The sequence below is a fragment of the Vanacampus margaritifer genome, chromosome 3 (assembly GCF_051991255.1).
Source record: "Vanacampus margaritifer isolate UIUO_Vmar chromosome 3, RoL_Vmar_1.0, whole genome shotgun sequence".
NCBI classification, from domain to species: Eukaryota; Metazoa; Chordata; class Actinopteri; order Syngnathiformes; family Syngnathidae; genus Vanacampus; species Vanacampus margaritifer.
In genome coordinates, this window is record NC_135434.1 from 27,097,669 (window position 1) to 27,119,351 (window position 21,683).

Genomic DNA, 21,683 nt, shown 5'->3' on the forward strand with positions numbered 1-21,683 from the left:
GTAGTAACGAGCTACATTTACTCCGTTACATTTACTTGAATAACCTTTTGGAAAAAAAATACTTATAAGAGTAGTTTTACCACACAATACTTTTTACTTTTGAGTAGATGTGTGAAGAAGAAACGCTACTCTTACCCGGCTACATTGGGCTCACTAGAGTCGTTACTCGCCGCCCCATTCATGTATTAGATTTACCGTATTTTCACGTAACCGTATTTTCACGTAAGCGCTTCACTTGACTGACTGTGTGGGAGCATTTCCGCTGACACATTGCTTATATACAAGGAATGCGGCCCTGGTTGAAGATTGGCAGGCATGACAACCCGAAAGAGTCAATTGAAAGATGACGTCTTGGTGCTTTCGCTTTAAGAAACTGTCACCTATGGTCGACTGGGAGGCAGCGCAGGGCTCATTATTCCACAATTTCTGAATGAATTGTGCATGCTTGGTGTTAAGACTTTTGGTTAATGGAACAATTAATCTCTACTGAGACTATGACTATTGTGTGCAGTGCTTACACTAAGAAGAGTTCTATGTGAAGCTTGGGTAAACCGTCACACGTTTGTTTGACTCGGTGACGGGCAGAAGAGAGCCGTTGTGCGCATGAGCCAACCTTGCAAAGCATTATGGGTTATGTAGTTGATTACATTCAATAGCGATTATTGTGCATCAGCTTTGTTGTAATAAAAAATAGATGTCATTTTTAAATAAAATGAAACAACATAGAACATACATTTCAACAATAAATAACAAAATGTATACAGTGCATGTATTTCTATAATGATACATGTAATATTAGCCTTATATCGATGTGATTTTATTTTTATTTGTTTTGTTCCACGAGCCATAACAATGCGTGTGTCCTGCTGAACCTTTTTGGAGGGCTAAAATAAAAATATCCGAACACTTGGGCTAACGTGTCTGCTTGCACTGTTGTTCGAGCAGAAAATGTTTTTTTATTTTATGATTTGAAGATGTCAGCATTTCCACACAATTTTATGATTTTGTCTGTCTGATGACATTGTTTTAAAAATAAATCTGACTTCATGTTCAAGCAGGTTACTCAGTACTTGAGTATTCATTTCAGAGAATACTTTTTTACCTGTACTTGAGTGATTGTTTTTAATGACTACCTTTTACTTTTACTTGAGTAATACTGTTTTGAAGTAACGCTACTTTTACTTGAGTACAATTTTTGGCTACTCTACTCACCTCTGGGCCTAGGACTATCTTCTCTCTGCGAAGTTAAAATGAAAAACATTACTAGCCACGTTATCATTATTATTATTAATTGATTTTCTGCCATTTTTCTTTTTGGCGTCAGAGGTGTGCTGGAACCTATTCAACATGACTCTGCACCCTGAAGTGGTAGCCAGTGAATCTTTGGGCACGTACTGGTTAAAAAATAATAATATATGATGACGTTCCCAACAGCTTAAACCAGGGCTATTTCCTTTTATCCAATTATTTTATATTTCTAAGGTTTCATCTAGAACAGTGGTGGGAAAACTCGGTCCTTGAGGGCCGGAGTCCTGCAGGTTTTGGATGTTTCCCTGCTCCAATGCAGCTGATTACAATCAACAGTATCATTATCAGGCTTATGCAGAGCTTGCTGATGAGCTGATTATATATCAACTGTGTTGGAGAAGGGAAACATCCAAAACCTGCAGGACAGGGGCACTAGAGGACCGAAGTTTGACACCTATGATCTAGATCTCACACAGGGAGTTCCACTGAGAACACTTTTATATTGCAAGGGTTTCATCTGGAATAAACACAGGAAGTTCCTAGCCTAGAAATCCAGACACACAGAGTCTGTTCAACCGCCCTATCAGTCGCATTTCTGAGGCGGGGCAAACCTGAGCTAACAAACATTGGAATGAACCAATGAGTGAAGAGCGGACGTGACTAGAAAAGCGACTTGTTGAAGTATTTTCTTCATTTTTTTGCGGAGACGGAGTAAAAATCCAACATGGCTACTAGCCGAAGAGAGACAGTAGTGAATGACTTATGTCGTTGTGGGAAAAACTTTCATGGTGTCATGAGTCACTCTATTTTGATATTCGAATAGCATTAGCGAAGGCGTCACACAAATATACAAATTTGATTGGCCGGCCTGTTTTCGACCGGTGCCGAATCGCTGTTTATGGACGCCTGTCCAGTGTGGCTTGCCAGACTATGAAGTTCCACTAAGTACCCTTTTATATTTCTAGGGTTTCATCTCGAACCTTCACAGCAAGTTCCATAGAGAACATTTTTTTATTGCAAGGGTTTCATCTAGAACTAACATAGTAAGTTTTACTGAGAACCCTTTTATATTTCAAGGGTTTTAACTAGAACCTGCACAAGGAGTTTTTTTTTAATGTTTTTTAACAATAACCTTCATCTTCTAATGGATGGTCTATATGAAAAAACACACTGTAGTCTACAAAACCTCTTAGTTTGGAGGTTGATCCTAAATTTTATCTTTAAATCTCTAGGCAGATTTTAGTCAGCCAACTGACTCAGGTCTCATCTGCTAGAGTCAGATCCTAAACCCCATTAAGATGGTGATCTATGGGGCAAGATGTAACCACGTGGTCTGCTGTCTGCTCCTTAGCGCCACACTCACAAGCCGCACTGGATGTCATTCCCCATGTGTGCATAGTCGCAGGCAGGGTTGAGGAATCCAGGTCCAGAAAGTAAACCCTGCCATACATTGGCTTTAGCCACAGGTGCTTCTACTTAACTGGCAGGTAAACAAGCTCATAGAAGCACCTGTTGAGTAGAAGCATCTGTGGCTAAAGTCAAACTGTTTCAGGGTTTGTTCTCTCTGGACCTGGATTCCCCAACCCTGGTCGCGGGGAAGAGGCCAACACCAGTTTGAAGGCGGGTACTCCTGACCCAAGCGGGTCTAGGGAAGCATATTGTAATGTGCTGGCCTTTGCAATGAATCTGCTGAGTCCGGAGGAGCCTTCTCTGTATTTCATGTTCCATTTGCTGTCCACCCAAGTTTCTGCAGTGGTACCTAACAGATTAACATCATTCAGCAGTTCCAGTGCAGCAGGGACAAATGGGTGTCTCAACGTAAGCTGCCAGTGTCCTCTAACTGGTGGAGAAAGGAGGCGGTCATGCAAAAGATGACCAGGCTCCAGCGCCTGGCAAGCCAGAGATAATGTGGCTGTCTTGTGGTGAAGCTCAGATGGTTGGATGCCGGCGAGTATGTACAGGTCGTCTGTTGGTGTGGGACGAAGGCATCTAGTCAATAAGCGCAAAAATCGTTAATTGGCTTGTCTATGAGATGAGTGTGGGCACTACAACACCAAACTGGTGTACAGTACTCTGCGGTACTCGGAGTGGACCAGAGCTTGGGTGGCTGTGCGAAGTGTGTTACCGCCCCAGCTTGAACCAATAGTCTCAGAATCCCAAAGCATGATGTAAGCTTTTTGCACAGTGACTTCAAGTGTTGGCGGTATATGAGTGGTGGAAGGTCGCTGTCACTGTTTTGGTTGCAATGAACTTCCGCTTCCATTTCTAGAGATAGGTTGATAGGATTGCCCTGTGTGCGTGCCCCCTCCAATGCCTGCCAGTTCCCCGCAGAATAAAAAATTCTTCACAGTCATTGCTGGCAGGTCGTGAATATAGATATTAAACAAAAGGGGGGCCAGGACTGATGCTTGTGTGACACCATTTCAAAGGAGTTGCAATCTGCTTTTAGTGCTATCAATACTCTACGGATCAAAATTTTTGTTCATTGTGTTAATCATTATTGTTGACACAGAAACATTCAAACAATTTATATATATTTTTTGTATTATTTAAAAAATCTATTAACATTGATGGAAAAGAACAGCAGACTCTCTGAGGAGAAGCCATTATGAATGGAGGAAGGGATGGAAACCTACTAACATTAAAATTGCTCTAACTTCATAAATTTTTGAGGTGCCACCACATATTATACATAATTTGAAAGGGATTTAAGTGTAGAATTAGAATATATGAATATCTCAATTTTCATTTTCGCAGACATAAGCCTGATTTGGTGAAAATGCATCACATATAAGTTATGTTCCTGTAACCTACTCAGGAAGAGGGACCTCATGAGCCACTCACAAAAAAACACAGCTAAATGTACTCACTTTTGGAAACTGAGTAATTGATCTATTTCTCCTTGGGTGTGGATGGCAGCTGTGGCTCAGGAGGTAAAGCTGGCTGTCCAGTAGCCAGAAGGTCTGCTATTCAATTCCCACTCTATCCAAGCCATGTGGTTGAGACCTTGGGCGAGACATTTTACACACATTGCCTTCAGTGCCACTCACACTGGTTTACGGATAGTGCAAATGTTTTGTAGTGGTCGGACCGTAGACGTACAGTGGAAGCCAGGCTTCGGTCGGTCTGCCCCGGGGCAGCTGTGGCTACATGTGTAGCTTACCGCCACCAAAGTATGAATGTGTGAGTGCATGAATAATGTATCCATTGTGAAGAGTCTTTGAATGTCCAGAAAAGCGCTGTATAAATATGATGTATTATTATTATAATTATTACTGCATGAAGGGTGCAACATGGAGGGGCGTCACAGCTGGGAATCGAACAATTACCAATTGCCCAGGGGAAAAGCTGGATTTTAACATGTGGGACATGGGAGCTGGCTGCCATGTTGGCTGCCCTGTGGGAGAATGCCGGTTTTGCTATAGATTACCCTCTCCGCCGTCTTCAAAACAGGTGTGACATCAATGGTGATTACTATTCACACATGCGATCACCAGTGTATATAGAAAGTTGGTAACCTCAAATAATCGAGCTAAGTTAAATCTACTGTCTTATTTCAGCAAGTGTGACTCTAAGACCCTTATGGAGAAAGGTAGACGTTTTTTTTTTTTGTTCTTCTCAGGAGAGCTCAGTATTGTTCATTCGATTTGACAGATGCAGAAACATCAATGTAAGTTATCATGACGTAGTGGCTCTCGCTAACAGACAGAATTAAGTAACCAGAATTAGGTTAAAAAAATTCTACATACGTAGACCATGTTTCTATAAATTTTGATATTTGGTTTTTATTTGAGGCAGATATTTTTTCCATTAAAATGTGATTTATGAGGAGGTTAGACCATTGGTCGATATTCAGAGTTTGTTTATTTTTCCAGTTAACAAGAATTGTTTTTTTAGCGATAGTAAGGGCTACAAGTGTAGATTGAAATTGTTTATGTGGTAAGTCAGTTGTTGTTAGGTCACCTAGCAAACACAAGTTTGGAGATAAAGGTATCCTACAGTCCAAAATAGCGGAAAGTTTTTCTAAGACTTTAGTCCAGAAATACAGTACATAACCGGAGTACATAACCATAAAGCATGAACATAAGTGTCTGTAGTGTTTTGTAAACATTGGAGACAAATGTCGGAGTCTGAGAGTCCCATTTTCTTAATCATATATTGAGTAATGTATGTTCTGTGAATAATTTTATATTGGATAAGTTGTAAATTTGTGTGTTTTGTCATTTTAAATGCGTTTTCACAAACTTGAATCCAAAAGTCAGATTCCGGTGCTATAGACAAGTCTGTCTCCCATTTCGAGATGGGTAAAGACATTTTATCAGTATATGAAAGTAACTTATATATTTTTGAAAGTTTTTTTGTTGTTGTCGGAGAAAGTTTGTTAATATCTTTAGCTAAAACAGGCGGTTGGAGCGTACCCTGAAGTGTTGGAATTTTTTTCTTTATCATATTTTTAACTTGTAGATAATGTAAAAAATTTCCGTTTTTTTATATTTGTATTTTTGGAGCAAGGATGTATATGATATAAACATATTATCTGAGAAGAGATGGTGGAGATGTGCAATTCCTTTCTGCTCCCACACACCTAAATAAAACGGTTGGTTGTTAAGTTGAAAGTCGGGGTTATGCCATAGGGGAGAGAGCCCACAGGGCTCCACTTGAGCTTTTGTCAATTCTAGTGCCTTCCACCAGGCAGTCACGGTGGCGGAAATCATTGGGTTTTTAAAACAATTATGTCGCTTAATCGATGTTGTAATAAAGAGTAAATCTCGAAGTCTGAGGTTATTACAATCCTTCTGTTCTAGTTCCAGCCAACAGTTAGTGTCTCTGTTGGGTTGTGCCCATAGAACGATATATTGTAGCTGGTTAGCTATATAGTAGTACATAAAATTTGGTGCCTCTAGACCACCTTTGGATTTACTTTTCTGAAGAGTAGGTAGACTTTTTTTTAATGTTAAAATTTGTTTCTTTTTTGTAGACATGAGTTACATAATTTGGACAAAAAAGGTCTATGCCACTGGTTTCAACAGGTGGGTTATGGTGACTGTTGAGCCTCCTTTTCCAGGAACGAGCGTGAAAGCAGTCTAGCAATCAGCAGCGCGCGCTCACACAGCTTAATTTGCATATGGCACTGATAGTCGTTTGCCTCGGCGGCTTGGCTGTAGGTGAAGCGCTGCGAGTCGGGATAATATTTACTTCCGTAAACACTGTCACGTGACGTCGGTTTTTTGTGTGCACGCCACTCTACGTGTGCTATTTGCGCATACGTGTCACATAACTGGCATGTTGCGTTCACATTAGAAGTCACATTCGTTTTTGTAATGTGAACGAGTACATAAAAAGATCGGATTTAAGAAAAAATCGGAATTGAACTGCAGTATGAATGTAACCTTAGACATATACTTACACAGTCGTTGCAGTTGTTCAATCCCATGCTTTCACTGGCCGTTTTAATTTCCAGTGAGAAGTTTTCAAACTCCGGTTTGACTGTACGAAGCAATGTCACAGTGTTCAAATATGCATAGGCTTGCCTTGCTTCATTGTCAAATTTGTCGCCTCTCCTCCATGAGCCATTGCCTAAAATGCATTTTAAAGACATGCAACATTTTAATAAATGTTAAACATATTTTGGAAATAAAAATTCATCACAAAACATGGTTTCAAAAATAAAATGTGTACATCAGTTAAACACAATGTTTTTGCTGTCGTAATGGCTTTACCATAAGAGGATGCATTAAAGAGTTCAATATTGAAGAACATGTGCGTTCCATTGGTCAGTCGACGCCTGTGTGCAGCAAGCATAATTTCTCGAATTTTTCTGGCTTCCATACACAAGATCACCACTGCAAGAAAAGACAAAGTCTGAGGACATTCAGCAACATTGTGTGGTGAGTCTATTCCGTTTTATATTGGAAGAGGGGTGGGGTTATAAAAACATTTGTCTATCTAGTGTTGCTTAAAACATCATCCAACCACTGCAGTGTGTAAACCTGGCTTTGAGCTGTAGGTGTCAGTCACTTAACAATGCTGATGTAAAGTACGATTATATATACATACACATATATGCACAGTATATGTATCTCATTACCTTTTGTTATTGTGCAATCTATACCTCATATTGTCACCCTCTTATTACTAAAATAATTGCCTAAGTAATTTTTTTTTTTACAAATATAATTTTTGCCTGAATCATCTCCTCATGGTTAAATTTTTGTGTGTTTCTTGAAAAATCTGAAAATATGACTTTAGTGATTATTTAAGAAGGGCTAATTTAGAGCAAAAACAAAAAAAAGATACCTGTACAAGTAATGTGTGACACATCTAACTAATGATGTTTATGTGGTATGAGAAAAAGACAACTTAGCGTTCCATACATTCAAACGATTAATGGTCACAAACCAAAAATAGTGCTTTGGTTAGGAGACAGGGAGAGAATTTTCGACAACTCGCAAAGCATAAGTCATGGAAAATGCACACACAAAATTAAATACATGAAAATCGTGAATATATTTGTGGATCTGAAAAACACGTTAAATTTACGAATATGTTTTTGGATCTGAAAAACACATGAAAATCGCGAAAATGTTTGTGGATCTGAAAAAACACGTGAAAATCACGGATGTAGTTGTGGATCTCAAAAACAGGTGAAAATCAGAAATGTATTTGTGTGAATATTTTTTTAGACAAATCTATCCCCATAAAGGAAGGCAAGCGTGCTGGATTGGGAGTCGGAACATTAAAGTAGAGAGCTGTCCAAAGTGATGTAAAAGTGAAGGATAGAAAGTGTGTGCCTGGGTTATAGGGTTCAAACTGTTTTATCACCCCCTGGATAGGAAAAGGAATGGAATAGGGGTGGATCTGATGCAAGAGTATGCAAAACAATTTATTGAGGTGAAATGAGAGTCAGACAGGTTGAAGGTTGTGAAGCTAGAAATTGTACGAGTGATCATGAATGTTGTTAGTGGTTATGCTCAACAGTTGGGAAAAGAAGGAAAAGTTCTGGAGCGATTTGAATCAAGAGATAGAGAGTATAATACCTCAAGGGGAGAGGTGGTGATTGGAGGAGACCTCATTGAGATGATTGATGAAGGGTACAGAGGTTATGAGGAGGCAGTGGTGGGTAGGTTTTGGGCTTAAGAAAATGAATTTGGAAGTGCGGATGGTGGTGGATTTTGCTAGGAGAAATGAATAACTAGTGAGCACGAGAGGAACAGGGAAACACAAGATCGGATGCAGGTGCACACGTGGATGAGATTTTTTGTAGAAACTAACATGAGGGAGATTGCAGACTGAAAGGTAGCAGAAAAGAGCGTAAGAAGCAAGAAATGTTGGGAGGACTTTAAGAAGGGTTTATAAAAGCTTTTGTGTTGGCTTGAAGAGCAGGTAGATGCATGTAAGACCTGCATTGTATCTTTGTAGATCGAGAGAAATCCTCTGACAGGGTACCAAGAGAGCAACTGTGGTATTGCATGAGGAAGTGTGAAGTGGCATGTATAAGAGCTGCGGGACAGTGGTGAGGTGTGCTGCAGGATTAGCTCTGAGTCCCCTCTTGTTTGCTATGGTGATAGACAGATGAGGTCAGGCAGATGTTTATATAAACTATGATGTTTGGAAATGACATTGTGATATACAGTGAGGGTAGTAACAGCAGACAGAATTGTGTGAATGGAAGGGAGGCCAGAGGAATGGTGAGGCTATAAGAAGAAGTGGAGAGGGTGAAGGATTTGTGGAAGTTCTTGGGATCAACTGTTCATACTTGCAAGGGTCTAAGGCCCTGTCCAGACGGAAGCTAAGCTTTGTTCCTCAAACAAATATCGTACATACAGAAGCATTTCAAGACTTGCGTGTGTCTTTAAGAAGACACTGAGGACGTTTAACGGCTGTAACCTATTTGCCAAGTCTGGAGTGGCGCTGTAGCGCAGCCACAGGGAGTTAACGCTAACTTTATTGCAATCTACAGAACAAACATGGCTTTGCATGTATCAAAACATAATCTCCCTGGTACTTTGTATACTCCTCAGGATGTGAAGTTGAGTAATGACGTCTGATTTCTTTCACACTTCAACTTGATCTGTGCATTTGAAAGACACGGCAGGCTGCCCCACCTGTGGAATTGGCAGAGTTGTACAAAACGAGGTTCTCTTTTAAACTCCCATTGAAAATGAATGGTGATTATGATAAATTTTACCCGGAGATCGATGGTTCCTATCGCAGGTAAAAATCGGACATTTGTTCCCCCCTCTATCTCTGAGACGGAAAGTCATAGAGAGACGGGACATACACCATTGGAAAGCTCTTGGTCAGGGCATTCGGGTTATGTAGGCGTTGAGTGGCTCCGGGCCCGCTATCGATTGGCCAACTCTTTAACAGCTTCCCCGGGGCCGGGGACAAGGACGGCCCGATAGTCCCCGGAAGGACTAATAATTCCAGAGGTACAGCCGTTCAGAAACCACCATGAGACCGGGATTTCCAAAATTTTACCTGGGATTGATGTTTCCTATCGTGGGTAAAAATCTGCCATTTGCTGGCCCTCTATCTCCGGAACAGAAAGTCGTAGAGTGATGGGACATACACCGTTGGAAAGTTATCAGACAGTGCAATCAATCCATGCAGGTCAAGTGGCTCCGGGTTTGTTATCGATTGGCCAACTCTAATAAAGCATCCCTGGGGCCGGGCACCTCCTACATTTAGACTTTTTAGGTTTTTAGTCATATTTACACTTGGAAGAGAGTAAAATCTCATGCAAGCAAGACCCCAGAAAACATATTTTAAAGGCCTAAGACAGTGATACTGGTTATCGCAGCAAAATTTCCCTTAGTGTTCAGTTTTGGCTGGGGAGCGCTGAAATGAGTCACATGGGGAGTCATCAATCAGCTTCTAAATAAGAAAAAGGCTTCCACCACTTATCCTGTACAGTTTCATGACGAAAACAAAGTTTACCGTGATCCCTTGGAAATCGCATGTGGTTTTAACAACTATTTTGTTAATATTGGAACCGCCTTTTTATAAGCAATACAACCTATTATTGGGTCACCATCTGAGTTTTTGACAGGAAGTTACCCATCAATACAGAGCTTTAATTCTCCTACTGAGAAAGAAATTATGGACATAATTAAAAGTTTGAAAGATTCAGCCGCTAGCCATAATGAAGTCAAGTCTAGTTTAATTGCTAAGTTTAGTTCTTCTAATATTAAGACCTTAACTTAGATTTTTACTAAATCACTTGAGACTCGTATAATGCCAGGAGAACTAAAAATTACAAAAGTAGTTCCAATTTATAATTCTGGTGGTCATAGTTTATTTAATAATTACCGCCCCATTTCTGTGTTACCATGTTTCTCAAAGATCCTGGAGAGACTGGTTTGTATTAGAATGATGGTGCACTTGCAAAAATTTAACATTTTGTATGAACATCAGTATGGGTTTAGGAAGAAATGGCTTTACTTCATTTGGCTGACTTTATACTGCATTTGACAAAAATGAATTTGCTTTGGGAATTTCTTTAGATTTATCTATTATTATCTATTATCTATTTATCTATCTATCTATTTATCACCTTCACATTTGCCCCGGCCCCCTGAACAATGGTCGTTGGCCAAGTGCTCCATATCCAGAATAGTCTCTTTTTGTGCGTCCACTCTCGTTTCCAACGGTTTCAGGGCCCGCAAAACTTCAGTGTTGACAGATTCTGCAATTATTGACTCGAACTTGGTGACGATTTCAGTCCGAAGCTCGTTCATCATGTCCTCAATAGAGCGTAGCATCTCCTCGTTAGCATCCATCTTAGGTGGAGAATCAGGCCCCTAGGATAGCTGAAGCTTTCCACGGACGCTTTTAGATTGATCATTCCTCTGCCGTAGGCTCGCCATTTCACCACTTAACGCTCCAAAAAAAGCAGCTCCTTACAGCGCATAATAAAACATAGAGTGGGGATGGTTATAACTTCAAATAACGTTTTGAAAAGTATCACATCCCCCAGAGCTCCCGCAACACACGTCTCACATGGTCCGCGTCATGCGATGCTGCTCGACGGGGTTGTGGCAGAGAGGTGCACTGCAGTATAATACTGTACCATAATGTATGATGTGGCGCGCACTTAAATATTAACTTGCACGCAAAATACAGCTTTCATGGACATCAGTCAGCCTTTGTTTGTATCTGCGAATGTTCGTAACTCGGCTGTTCGTACATGCATTGAAGTAAAGTATTTAATATATGTTTGCCTATGACATTCAGAATGTTTGCACATAATGTTTGCATATGACATTCAGAGTATTTGTTATTAGTTTATTAAACTTAATAAATTCACTTTGGATTAATTTAATTGTGTGTTACCAATTGAAGCGATTTTTTTAAATTGGTCAACAATTCAATGTGTAATCTTAAATTGAATTAAATTAATCCGAAGTTAGTTGAGAAATAAACATAACTACGTGCATTAAAGTAAAGTATTTAATAAATGTTTGCGTATCACATTCAGAATCTTAAATTGGTTCAACAATTCTCTTTTTAGAGTGAATTAAATGTAAAATAATGGAGCAAACAAACATTGTCCCACTCAATTATCATGTTAAAAGTCAGAAATGCATTCCAATATACAGTCTGTATGAAATCGTAGTCATTTTAAAAGAACACCATGGTCTCATGCAAAGGTAGAACCAGTAACTTATTTTTATGGTAAACCCCAAACATTGCATGGTACTGCCTAGAAGCAGTAAGATCATTCTGCATATACAGTAACGATAAACAGGAAATGCATCAGTCAACTTACCCAGCAGTCATTTGGTCAACACTAACAGAGACGGAATAATTTAAAAGGTTTGCACCGCTTAAATGTCTTTTCTGTACCCTGTTCATAAGGAATTCAGCAACACACTGTACATCCTTGTTTTAGGACTAACGATATTACAAATCGGTACAACAGTCCTTTATATCAATAAACTCTAGTGTTACAATTTCTTAGCCAACAATCTATCCTTTACAGTCAATCAGTGTGCAGCCCTCTAACTAGTATTAGTGCTCCAGTAAAATAAAAATCCAAAAGTTTGGAATTATTGCTAGTTACTAGCATTGGCCCGTGGAATATTTTACAGAGCATACACAGGGCAAGCAGTGTGTGGAAAGCTTAGTGTAATTAAAGTTGCTGTAGTGCTTGCAGGACTGAGGTGAAGTTTGTCTCACTGACTCAAAGCATATTTCAGGAGGTGTGTTTAAGTGACAGAGTTGTGAGGAATGTTCCAGCCAGAGTCTGAATCTTCCTTATTAATGCTAGGGGTGTGAGTGTTTTACATTGCTTGGCTCGCTTGTGTCTATTTATTTATTTATCAACCAGGACACCAAAGAAAAGGTTTATAACTAAAAACATATTTACATTTCATATTTTGTGGAAACGTTTCAAGACCCATACTATAATAATTTAATTTATTCCTACTGTTTTATAGAAAACAGAGTCTGTGAGATTATTTAAGTCATCTATGCGGCTTGTCGTTGCAATAGCAAAGGCCTGCAAAACTAGCAGATTTGATTTAGGCATCGTTGTAATGTTGCTTTGTCACTCATTTTTCGAGATCCTGTGCACTTTGTGTTTGCAACACTCCCACTCAACTACTAAAAATGGCTGAGTGGCATCAACCCACCTGCGTTCTGTATAAAACAAAGACTTTCCGTCATTACCAAGCTCAGTGGAGTTGAGTACGAAGGGGTATTAGGGCCATATAGCCTATATACTGTATCTATTTTTTTTAGAGGGTGGAGGCAATATTCTGTGAAAACTCAAAAATTTAAAATTTTCTAAAGTGGTGGATTTTCGAGAAAAAAACAATTTACGAGAAATACATATAGCGTGCTACCCGGATGTTTATGCCAATACTTTTCGGCCAGGTTTCCAAATAAGGAGATAGTAATTGCTTTAGCAGAGATTAACCATATCATGTTAAGCATTCACATTTTGCAGTGTTGGGTACAGCCAGCGACAAAGACGCCTCGCTTTGCGAAGGTCCACACTCTGAGGATCAAGCATATATTTTTACTTGTACATTTATGTTTCCAGAATTATTATTTACACATTCAGACATTTTGGTATTTTTTTGTACAAGCAGCTAAGTTGATGTGTCGAATCTGCTGCTTTCCGTCATTCACTTGCATTTACCTATAGTATGCTAGCTTCTGATTGGTTAATCAGCTGATAGAGGATCAGGAAGTGTTGTGGCTTTAGCTGCCACGTATGACGTTGACGAGTAAAGTTTAAATTAAGAATGAATCCGTCTCCATCCTGCCTTTTCATTTTATAAACAGTGTTCCATTAACCACCAATGAATCCGCTCATTAGATTATAGCTATGCTACGTGTATTTATCATAAATTTCTGAGTTTTTTTCTCGCAAATTTGCCACTTTATAAAGTGGCATTTTTTGTTTATATTATCCTCCCCCACTGAAAAAACTCTCTCTCTATGTATGTATATATATATATATATATATATATATATATGTATATATATATATATACATATATATCATAGCATATATATAAATATATATATATATATATATATATATATATATATATATATATGTGTGTGTGTGTGTGTGTGTATGTGTGTGTGTGGCCCTTATACGTCGTAGTTGAGAAATGAACTGCTTTGAAATTTACTGTAGGAAAAGCTTTGAACTCGAAGCATTGCTGAACCAGAATTGTCCTCCATTTGGACACATTTCTTGGGGGATGGCTTTGTCAACGTAAGCTTTCACATGCTAAAAATTAATAAAGATTTTTAATCCACACATATTGGTCAGTCGGCCTTAGTGTGCTCTCTCAGTGGCTACAAGGTCACGGGTGTCACCATGGAGATGTATTTTTTTTAAAACATGAGAGTACAAGTGAGAACCAGCCAGGGATCATGGCTTTGCGCTAGCCAGTCCGCCTCAGAGGGTGACCACGAGGTTATGTGGCGTCACCGTAGAAGTAGACGTATTTAAAAAAAATAAAAGTTCTGCCAGGTGGATACCGGTTGTTTCCGTTTCCGGCTTGCGACATGTGGGCCGCCTCCTAGTACTTCCGCTTCCGCCTTTGTGCCCCTCGGTTGCGCGTTCCCGTCGTTGGGTGCGAGGCTGCAAGTGTGTAGTATCTGTCTCAGTGTCTGAAGTATTTCAGATAGCTGAGACGCCCTCCCGCCGATGACCGGGAGCGCGCGGTTGAGGGACTCAGGATTGGCCCCGACCCGGAAGTCGGAACTCCGTGGCATCTACCCCATACACCTAACAGCCGCGACTTGTTGAAGCATAGCTAACCGTAAGTGATATTTATAATCATTTGGTTTTGTTTCTGTTGCTCCTTGAAAATATAGCCTCACGTGAAAATGGTGTGTGGCACTAAAACATTTTGGGACCACTGCCTTTATTTAAAATAAAATAAAAAGCAGTGTGTGTGTTTTTTTTTGTTTGTTTTTTTGCTACATGGGATTTTACAGACTTTTGGGGCCCACTTATCATTTTAGAGGGACCCACAACTCTAGACCCTTTTTTGAGGGTCAAGACTTGGTTTTAGAGTTTAGGTTTGAATTGGGTTATGATTGGGGTTAGGATAAGGGTTGTGGTGAGGCAATCATTTGTGATGGTTGGGTTTAGGGTAAGGGGCTACGAAATGCATTAAGTCAATGGGTTGTCCCCAAAAAGATAGCACCACAAACGTGTGTGTGTGATCTTGTTTTTGTTACATGGTTGGGCCAACATTTGGGGATTTCACTGAGTTGTGGGGGCCACCTGTCCATTTGGAGCCATTTTGCTGGGCCCCACAAATTTAGACCTCTTTTTGAGGGTCAAGACTTGGTTTAGGAGTTTAGGTTTGAATTGGGTTATGGTTGAGGTTAGGGTAAAGAATAGGGGTAGGCATCATTTCACTTTCATTTCATTGTGCGCTGTGAAATCCGGCAAAGTCGGCGATTTGGTTAACTTGGTAAAAACACCAGGCAACAGAAGGTAAGGGGCTGTTTTCAAACTAGCAATCTCCAACTTAAGCAAAAATTGCGCTCTATGAGTCCCGACTAAATGTGCAACTTCGACTGACAGGCGAACTTCGGTTGAAGTAGTAGATTACATGGCTCTATGGGCAATAATAACTTTGTATTTGTAAAATAGCTGTCGGTAAGTCACTAAGTTGCTCCGGGTCACGTCCATTTCCATTCAACAATCATTTCCTTCCGCCGTCCGTCATAGGGCAGTCACGTAATCACGTGACGTCGGTGCAAATGGTCAATAGGCTGCTTCTTGATTTTTAATTACCGGTAAAACACGAAAGGGGACAAATAGTTTAAGATTCAGCACAAAACAATATTGAAGTCTAAACAGACTGTTTTTCACTATTTTTGTTAATTGCTCACTGAATATTATAATTTGTTTTATAACATATCCTTTATGATTGCAGTCATGATAATTTTATTATTGTGAGCAAGTACAAATTACGGATTTTTAATTCTTACATGTCACTGTTTCTAAAAGAGGATGTTTTTCTGGACTACAAAAAAACAAAACAAAAACTGGTGAAAATTGAGTTGCCTATACCCACTCCAGGGACCACTACACCACTAGCAAAACAGTTCAATTTAGCTTGCCTGGCTGGAAGCTCAACATCCCAAAACCTCTGAGAATCGCCCCTGAATGAAAGTCGCAGCTGGCTGGCTTGACTAAGTCTTAAGTAGAGACTGGCTGATTCAGATTGGAATCAACTTTTGTTAAGTGTTACTTGCTTCTCTTGTCTTCTTACCAAGTGTGTTTGTTTACATGCATTCCTTAAAGTTAATCCTGTTTCCACGTGCCTTCCACCCCCCTCCCACCTCAAACACCCACCAAATATGACACACAAAACAGCTTGAAGAATACTTAACACTTTGTATATATGCCCTAACATTTTTAATCTAGAAGTGGGGGATTTAATAACATTAATATTATGTGGCTGTAAATAAAGTAGTAGTAGGAGTAACAAATGTATCATTTTTTTCATAGGGTGTGTGGGAAATTAAATAAGGGGATACAATATGACTTGCCCCTTAAACGAATTAAACTAAACAAGTGTGCAAATTTTATTCATGTTAAACACTGATGTTAACTCATTTGCTCCCAAAAACTTTTAAATATGTTCTACTTTTTCTATATTAAATATTACCATGCTCCCAAAGCCGTATTTATATGTTTTTTAAAAAGTTTTCTCTCTCTTTCTTTCAGAGAAAGCTCAGTATTGTTCATTCGGTAATCTTACCGATTCAACATGTCATCATTTTGCTCTCTTTTTTTTCCTTTTTCTTTTTTTTGTATGTGCGTGAGTATGCGCATGTGCGTGTGTGTGTGCGTGTGAGTGAATGTGTACTCATTAATTCACCTAAAACCTATAAAAAAATCCCATACCTAAATTGAATACTTCAGAATCCAGCTAGAGTTGTGAGGTTGTCAGGAGACCCGAGGAAGGATCAGAGAAAAGAAAGGAAAGGAAAATCCAGCACCGACCAGGCATCATCTCCTACCCACCGGGTTACCAACCAGAATCTTTCACCAACCCCAGAAACATCTAAATTCCAACAAATTAGGGAGACCTCAAGAGACCAAAGGAAAGACTGATGAAAGGAAGGAAGGATAGATGAAGCAAAGTGAGATCCACAGACATGAGCCTAGCAGATTGTGTTTGAATTTCGATAGATGCTGGTGTGGTGGATCTGGCATGCATGAAAACCTCCACCAAAGAGGGCAGCCGTTGACCCCGGCCAGGACAGAGCAAGCACAATCCCGCAGGGCCCCCCAGGCCATGGCATCGCCAAGGCACAACCCTCGGGCCCCGCAGGGGCCACCGGCCGGAGAGCAACCCCATAAACCAGGAGCGCCCCCCACCCCAACACGGCCCGTGCCCCAAGCCCAACGCAGCAGAACGGGGCACAGCAGGCCCGCCAGGCACCGCACCGGCCCCCAGCCCCCGCTCCACCCCGCCCCTCACCCACCCCATTCACCCACCACAACCCAGCCCCAGCCGCCCCCAGGCCCCTAAACCCAAAGACACCCCCCAACCCCAGCACCCCCCCACTTAGCCACCCGTACCACCGCCACCCAACCAAGCCGCCACCCCAAACCCCGGGGACCCCCCCCCCCCCCGTGCCCAGGCATCGTGCCGGACAGCAGAGCGGCGAGGGCACCCGCGCCCACCCCACCTCCAGCCTCCTTTTTTTAATGCTAGAGCATACAGAAGGTATACGAGATCAACCAGGGCCAAGTTGCAAGAATTCCACAGGTTTATGTATTTAGTATGAATAAAGTATAATTACTTTTTTGGGGGGTGGGGGGCATTTTTGGGATGTCTGCATTCAGTTTCATCTCAAAAACATAAAAATGTAAAAAAAAAAATATATATATATATATATATATATATATATATATACATGCACAAATAAATGGACATAAGTGTTCTTCACATAGCAGTATATATCGTGTATAGGTAACCGGATTATTATGCAATTCAAACAATTTACTTTATGTATTGTAACTCTCATTATTAATTTAGAGTAATTATACTTTTTTAATACTAAATACATAAATACTGAGGATTATGCTTTTCAAATAAATAGTCTTTATGAGACTAATGAATGTGTATCATATAAGGTTTATTTGGTAGGTTTGTGTTAAAATTATCTTTTAAAAAAAAGTAAATGGGAATTTGTCATGTAAAAAAATTACATAAATCTTAAATTAGGCTTGAAATATTTCTGTGAGTGTATTTCAACATTTAGAGGCTCCGACTGAAATATTTTTTTATGAAACAAATTATTTGGCATTTCACCTCCCATGGCCCGCATTTATAAAAATCTCGCTCTGCCAATGACTTGAACTAGGATAGAGAAAGAAAGAATTGTTAGCGAATTGTTGCATTACCTTCAGTGTCATACATGCTTTGGATGATGTCGTCAGTGTCCAGCGGGTCATCATGGTAAAAAGTATATGTTTTAATGGTTAGGTCAGTCATCAGATGATATATCCCTTCCACAGTGAAGTAACAGTTCCGCTCCTCCTTGTCGTCTTCATAGATAAGGACGGCGGTCTTCCACGTGAAGTGCTTGAACATGGCGCTGAAGATCTCTGCCATCTTTCCATAGGATGGTGCGATGCGCGTGAGGTGAGAGAATTCGGTGTTCTTGTTGCTAAAAGCTGCAGCCAGGGCACCTGTTGTGATCACCGGAATATTCCAGTGGGACGCCAATCTTACCACCGCTGCCGCCTCGTACTCGCATACGGGACCCAAAATCAGATCAGGCTTCTTCACGCACGACCTGTCCACCAAGTGGAAGAGGGCATCATTGACACAATTGGAGTTCTCAAAGTGGATGTTGAAGTGGAAGTCGGAGTAGGGGGCTCCGGCAGTCTTGAGCTTCTGCTGCGCGTAGCGTATCGCCGGGGCGACCCTCCCGTATGAAAAAAGATAAGTGTCATTTTGGGGCAAAAATACCACAACATCTATTTCATCGGTCATTGTGTATCTCACAGCTTGGTTACAGAAGATAAAAAAGTACACCCAAGGCGTGGTGAAAAGTGACATAATGCGTCTCTGTAAAACAAAAAAATGATGGGCGAGAGGCTCAACCGCTTTCCTCCCGAGGCTCCAGTTGGCAGTGCACTTGTAGTCGCAAACTGAAAAATCCGCCCTGACCAATTACAGTAAATTGTGCAATGACAATTGACTTAACGAAAAAAAATCTGTGCGTGCTTTATTTTGAAAGTAGATGTCCTTCGAGGACGCCTCAACTTGTTTCAAAAATATCTTCTCAACTGCCAACTACTCAACTTGTCTCAGCCACTGGTCACCATGCACACACACACACACGCTGACTGTGGCCTGGAGTTTTGAAGCATCTTCTTGGGCTCCGTCATGCGTCACTGGAACGCTCCCCACCTCCTTCTTAAAGCTACAAGACAGCAGTGCACAACCCGACCGAAAATACCTGAACAAGTACAGCCAGAGGCGGTTCTGGCTAGATTTGCGCCCTAGGCAAAGAATATTTTTTCTCTTTATTTTATTGTATTGTATTGTATTTTTTTTTTTACATAACGCTGATTACGTATAGGCATATGGGTCTACGTTAATTATGAAATACAATTAATTTGTAAGGAGTTTGTCTATCACGCATTGGAAGATCAAAACTGCCAAAAATTAAAAATGAATAAACACATGAATACAACAGCAATTAAACTTTTATTAAAGCCAGAAAAAGACCCCACCCTTCCATCAAGTTACCGTCCGATTTCACTAATTAATACTGGTATTAAAATGATCGCTAAGGCTTTCGCATCTAGACTAGAAACAATAATCTCGACAATCATTCATAGCGACCAAACAGGCTTTATTAAAGGTCGGCACTCTACTAATAATATTAGGAGGCTCTTTAACCTTATTAGCATGTCACAGCGGCATAATATAATGGCAGTTAGTATATCGTTGGATGCAGAAAAAGCCTTCGACAAAGTTAACTGGTCATTGCTGTTTTAAATAAATTTGGCTTTGGGAAGTCATGTATTCACTGGGTGTCAGTATTATATGATTCTCCTAAAGATACAGTTACTACTAATGGGATTATATCTCAGAGTTTTACTCTACAAAGAGGCACAAGAAAGGGATGCCCACTGTCCCCTTTATTATTTGCAATATTTATTGAGCCGCTTGCATTAGCTATACGCCAGGAAAGAAGGTTTAAAGGAATTCACTCAGGGGTAACAGAAACTCAAAATCAACCTATATGCCGATGATATATGATATTTTACTTTATTTAGAAAAGCCTGCTATTTCATTAGGGGAAGTATTTAACTTAATAACTAAATTCTCACATTTATCAGATTATTCTATTAACTGGACAAAATCAACACTACTACCTATTACAGAAAATTCATGGAACCCTGCAAACCAGGACCCACACTACTCATTTCGTATAGGTAATTTAAAATACTTAGGCATAAAAATCTCACTTAAATTAACTGATTTAATTCATTTAAACTTTACTCCACTTTTCGATAGCATTTATAGTGACTTGGAGCGCTGGAATAATCTTCCCATTTCTCTAACAGGACGAATAGCCACCATTAAAATGAAAGTTTTGCCCAAAATAAATATTTTTTTCTCAATGATTCCATTTAAATCTACGTCTAACTGGTTCCAACAGGTTGTGTTTGAGCAACAATAAACAAAACTATATGCATTAAAGTAAAGCATTTAATACATGTTTGTGTACGACATTCAGAATATTTGTTCATGTCAAAGTATTGGGGGCATTTTTTCCATTTTAAATTATGCAAGTAATTAACTGATTAGAAAAAGAGTAGGATGAGCATGTGCAGTGGATCAAAAAATGTTGAAGACGCCCCTCATAACATTAAATGTCGAAAAAATTAACACATAAAATGCTCGTCAAATTTGGCGGGCAAAAAAAAAAAATATATGTATATATATGTATATTAGTGCTGTCAAAGTTAAAGCGTTAACTAATTGTGTAATAATGATTACATTAATCATGTATTTCATGTAATCATGTATGCCCTCAATTTTGACCCAGATTATCTTTTAGTTTGACAGCGGATGGTTTTGTTAAAGGTAGCACAGGTTGTGTTTGAGCAACAAACATAATTACATGCATTAAAGTAAAGCATTTAATACATGTTTGTGTATGACTTTCAGAATATGTGTTCATGTCAAAGTATCGGGGTCTTTTTTTTCATTTTAAATTATGAAAGTAATTAACTGATTAGAAAAACAGGAGGATGAGCATGTGCAGTGGATCAAAAAATGTTGAAGACACCCCAATAAATGTCGAAAGAATTAACACATAACAGGTGCTCGTCAAATTCGGCGGGCAAAAAATGTTAATAAAAAAACCTTTTTAATTAAGCGAAGAATTGTGATTAATCAAAATTCTAAAATGTGATTAATCTGATTCAAATATTAAATGGTTTAACAGCTGTAATATATATATATATATAGATGCATCCATTTTCTTAACCGCTTATCCTCACAAGGGTTGCGCTGGAGCCTATCCCAGCTGGCTTTGGGCAGTAGGCGGGGTAAACCCTGAAATGGTTGCAATGTGTGTGTGTGTGTATGTATATATATATATATAGAGAGAGAGAGAGAGATTAAAAAAATAAATATTAATAGAATTAAGTATCAATCAATACATAAAAACGCACATTCAATTATTTCATGCTTCAGACTATCTGTCAGGACGAAATGTTATTCAAATGAGGAGGCGGTCCTAAGCGTGTCTTGGGTTGGACTCCGCCGTTGTAAACTGCCTTTCAATGGTCAAGAGAGCGGCTCGGCGAACAAGGAACTCTCGTCGGCTTGCTTGGAGAGTTCCAGCAATGGACGACTATCTTGTCCACTGTCACCACAACTTGTTGTCAAGCAACTCAAGTCGCA

At 39.8% G+C, this 21,683-nt stretch overlaps 1 protein-coding gene across 1 annotated transcript in view; it reads right to left on the reverse strand.

The window, feature by feature from the left end:
- Positions 1-19,074, reverse strand: part of npr3 (natriuretic peptide receptor 3) — a 32,448-nt gene extending 13,374 nt beyond the window's left edge. Inside the window, exons 1-3 of the mRNA XM_077561580.1 lie at positions 18,155-19,074; positions 6,969-7,091; positions 6,656-6,825 (exon numbers count right to left, since the gene is read on the reverse strand). Coding sequence (XP_077417706.1) covers positions 6,656-6,825; positions 6,969-7,091; positions 18,155-18,815 — 954 coding nt within the window. The 5' untranslated portion in view covers positions 18,816-19,074. The remainder of the gene's footprint in view (positions 1-6,655; positions 6,826-6,968; positions 7,092-18,154) is intronic.
- Between the last annotated feature and the right edge of the window lie 2,609 nt (positions 19,075-21,683).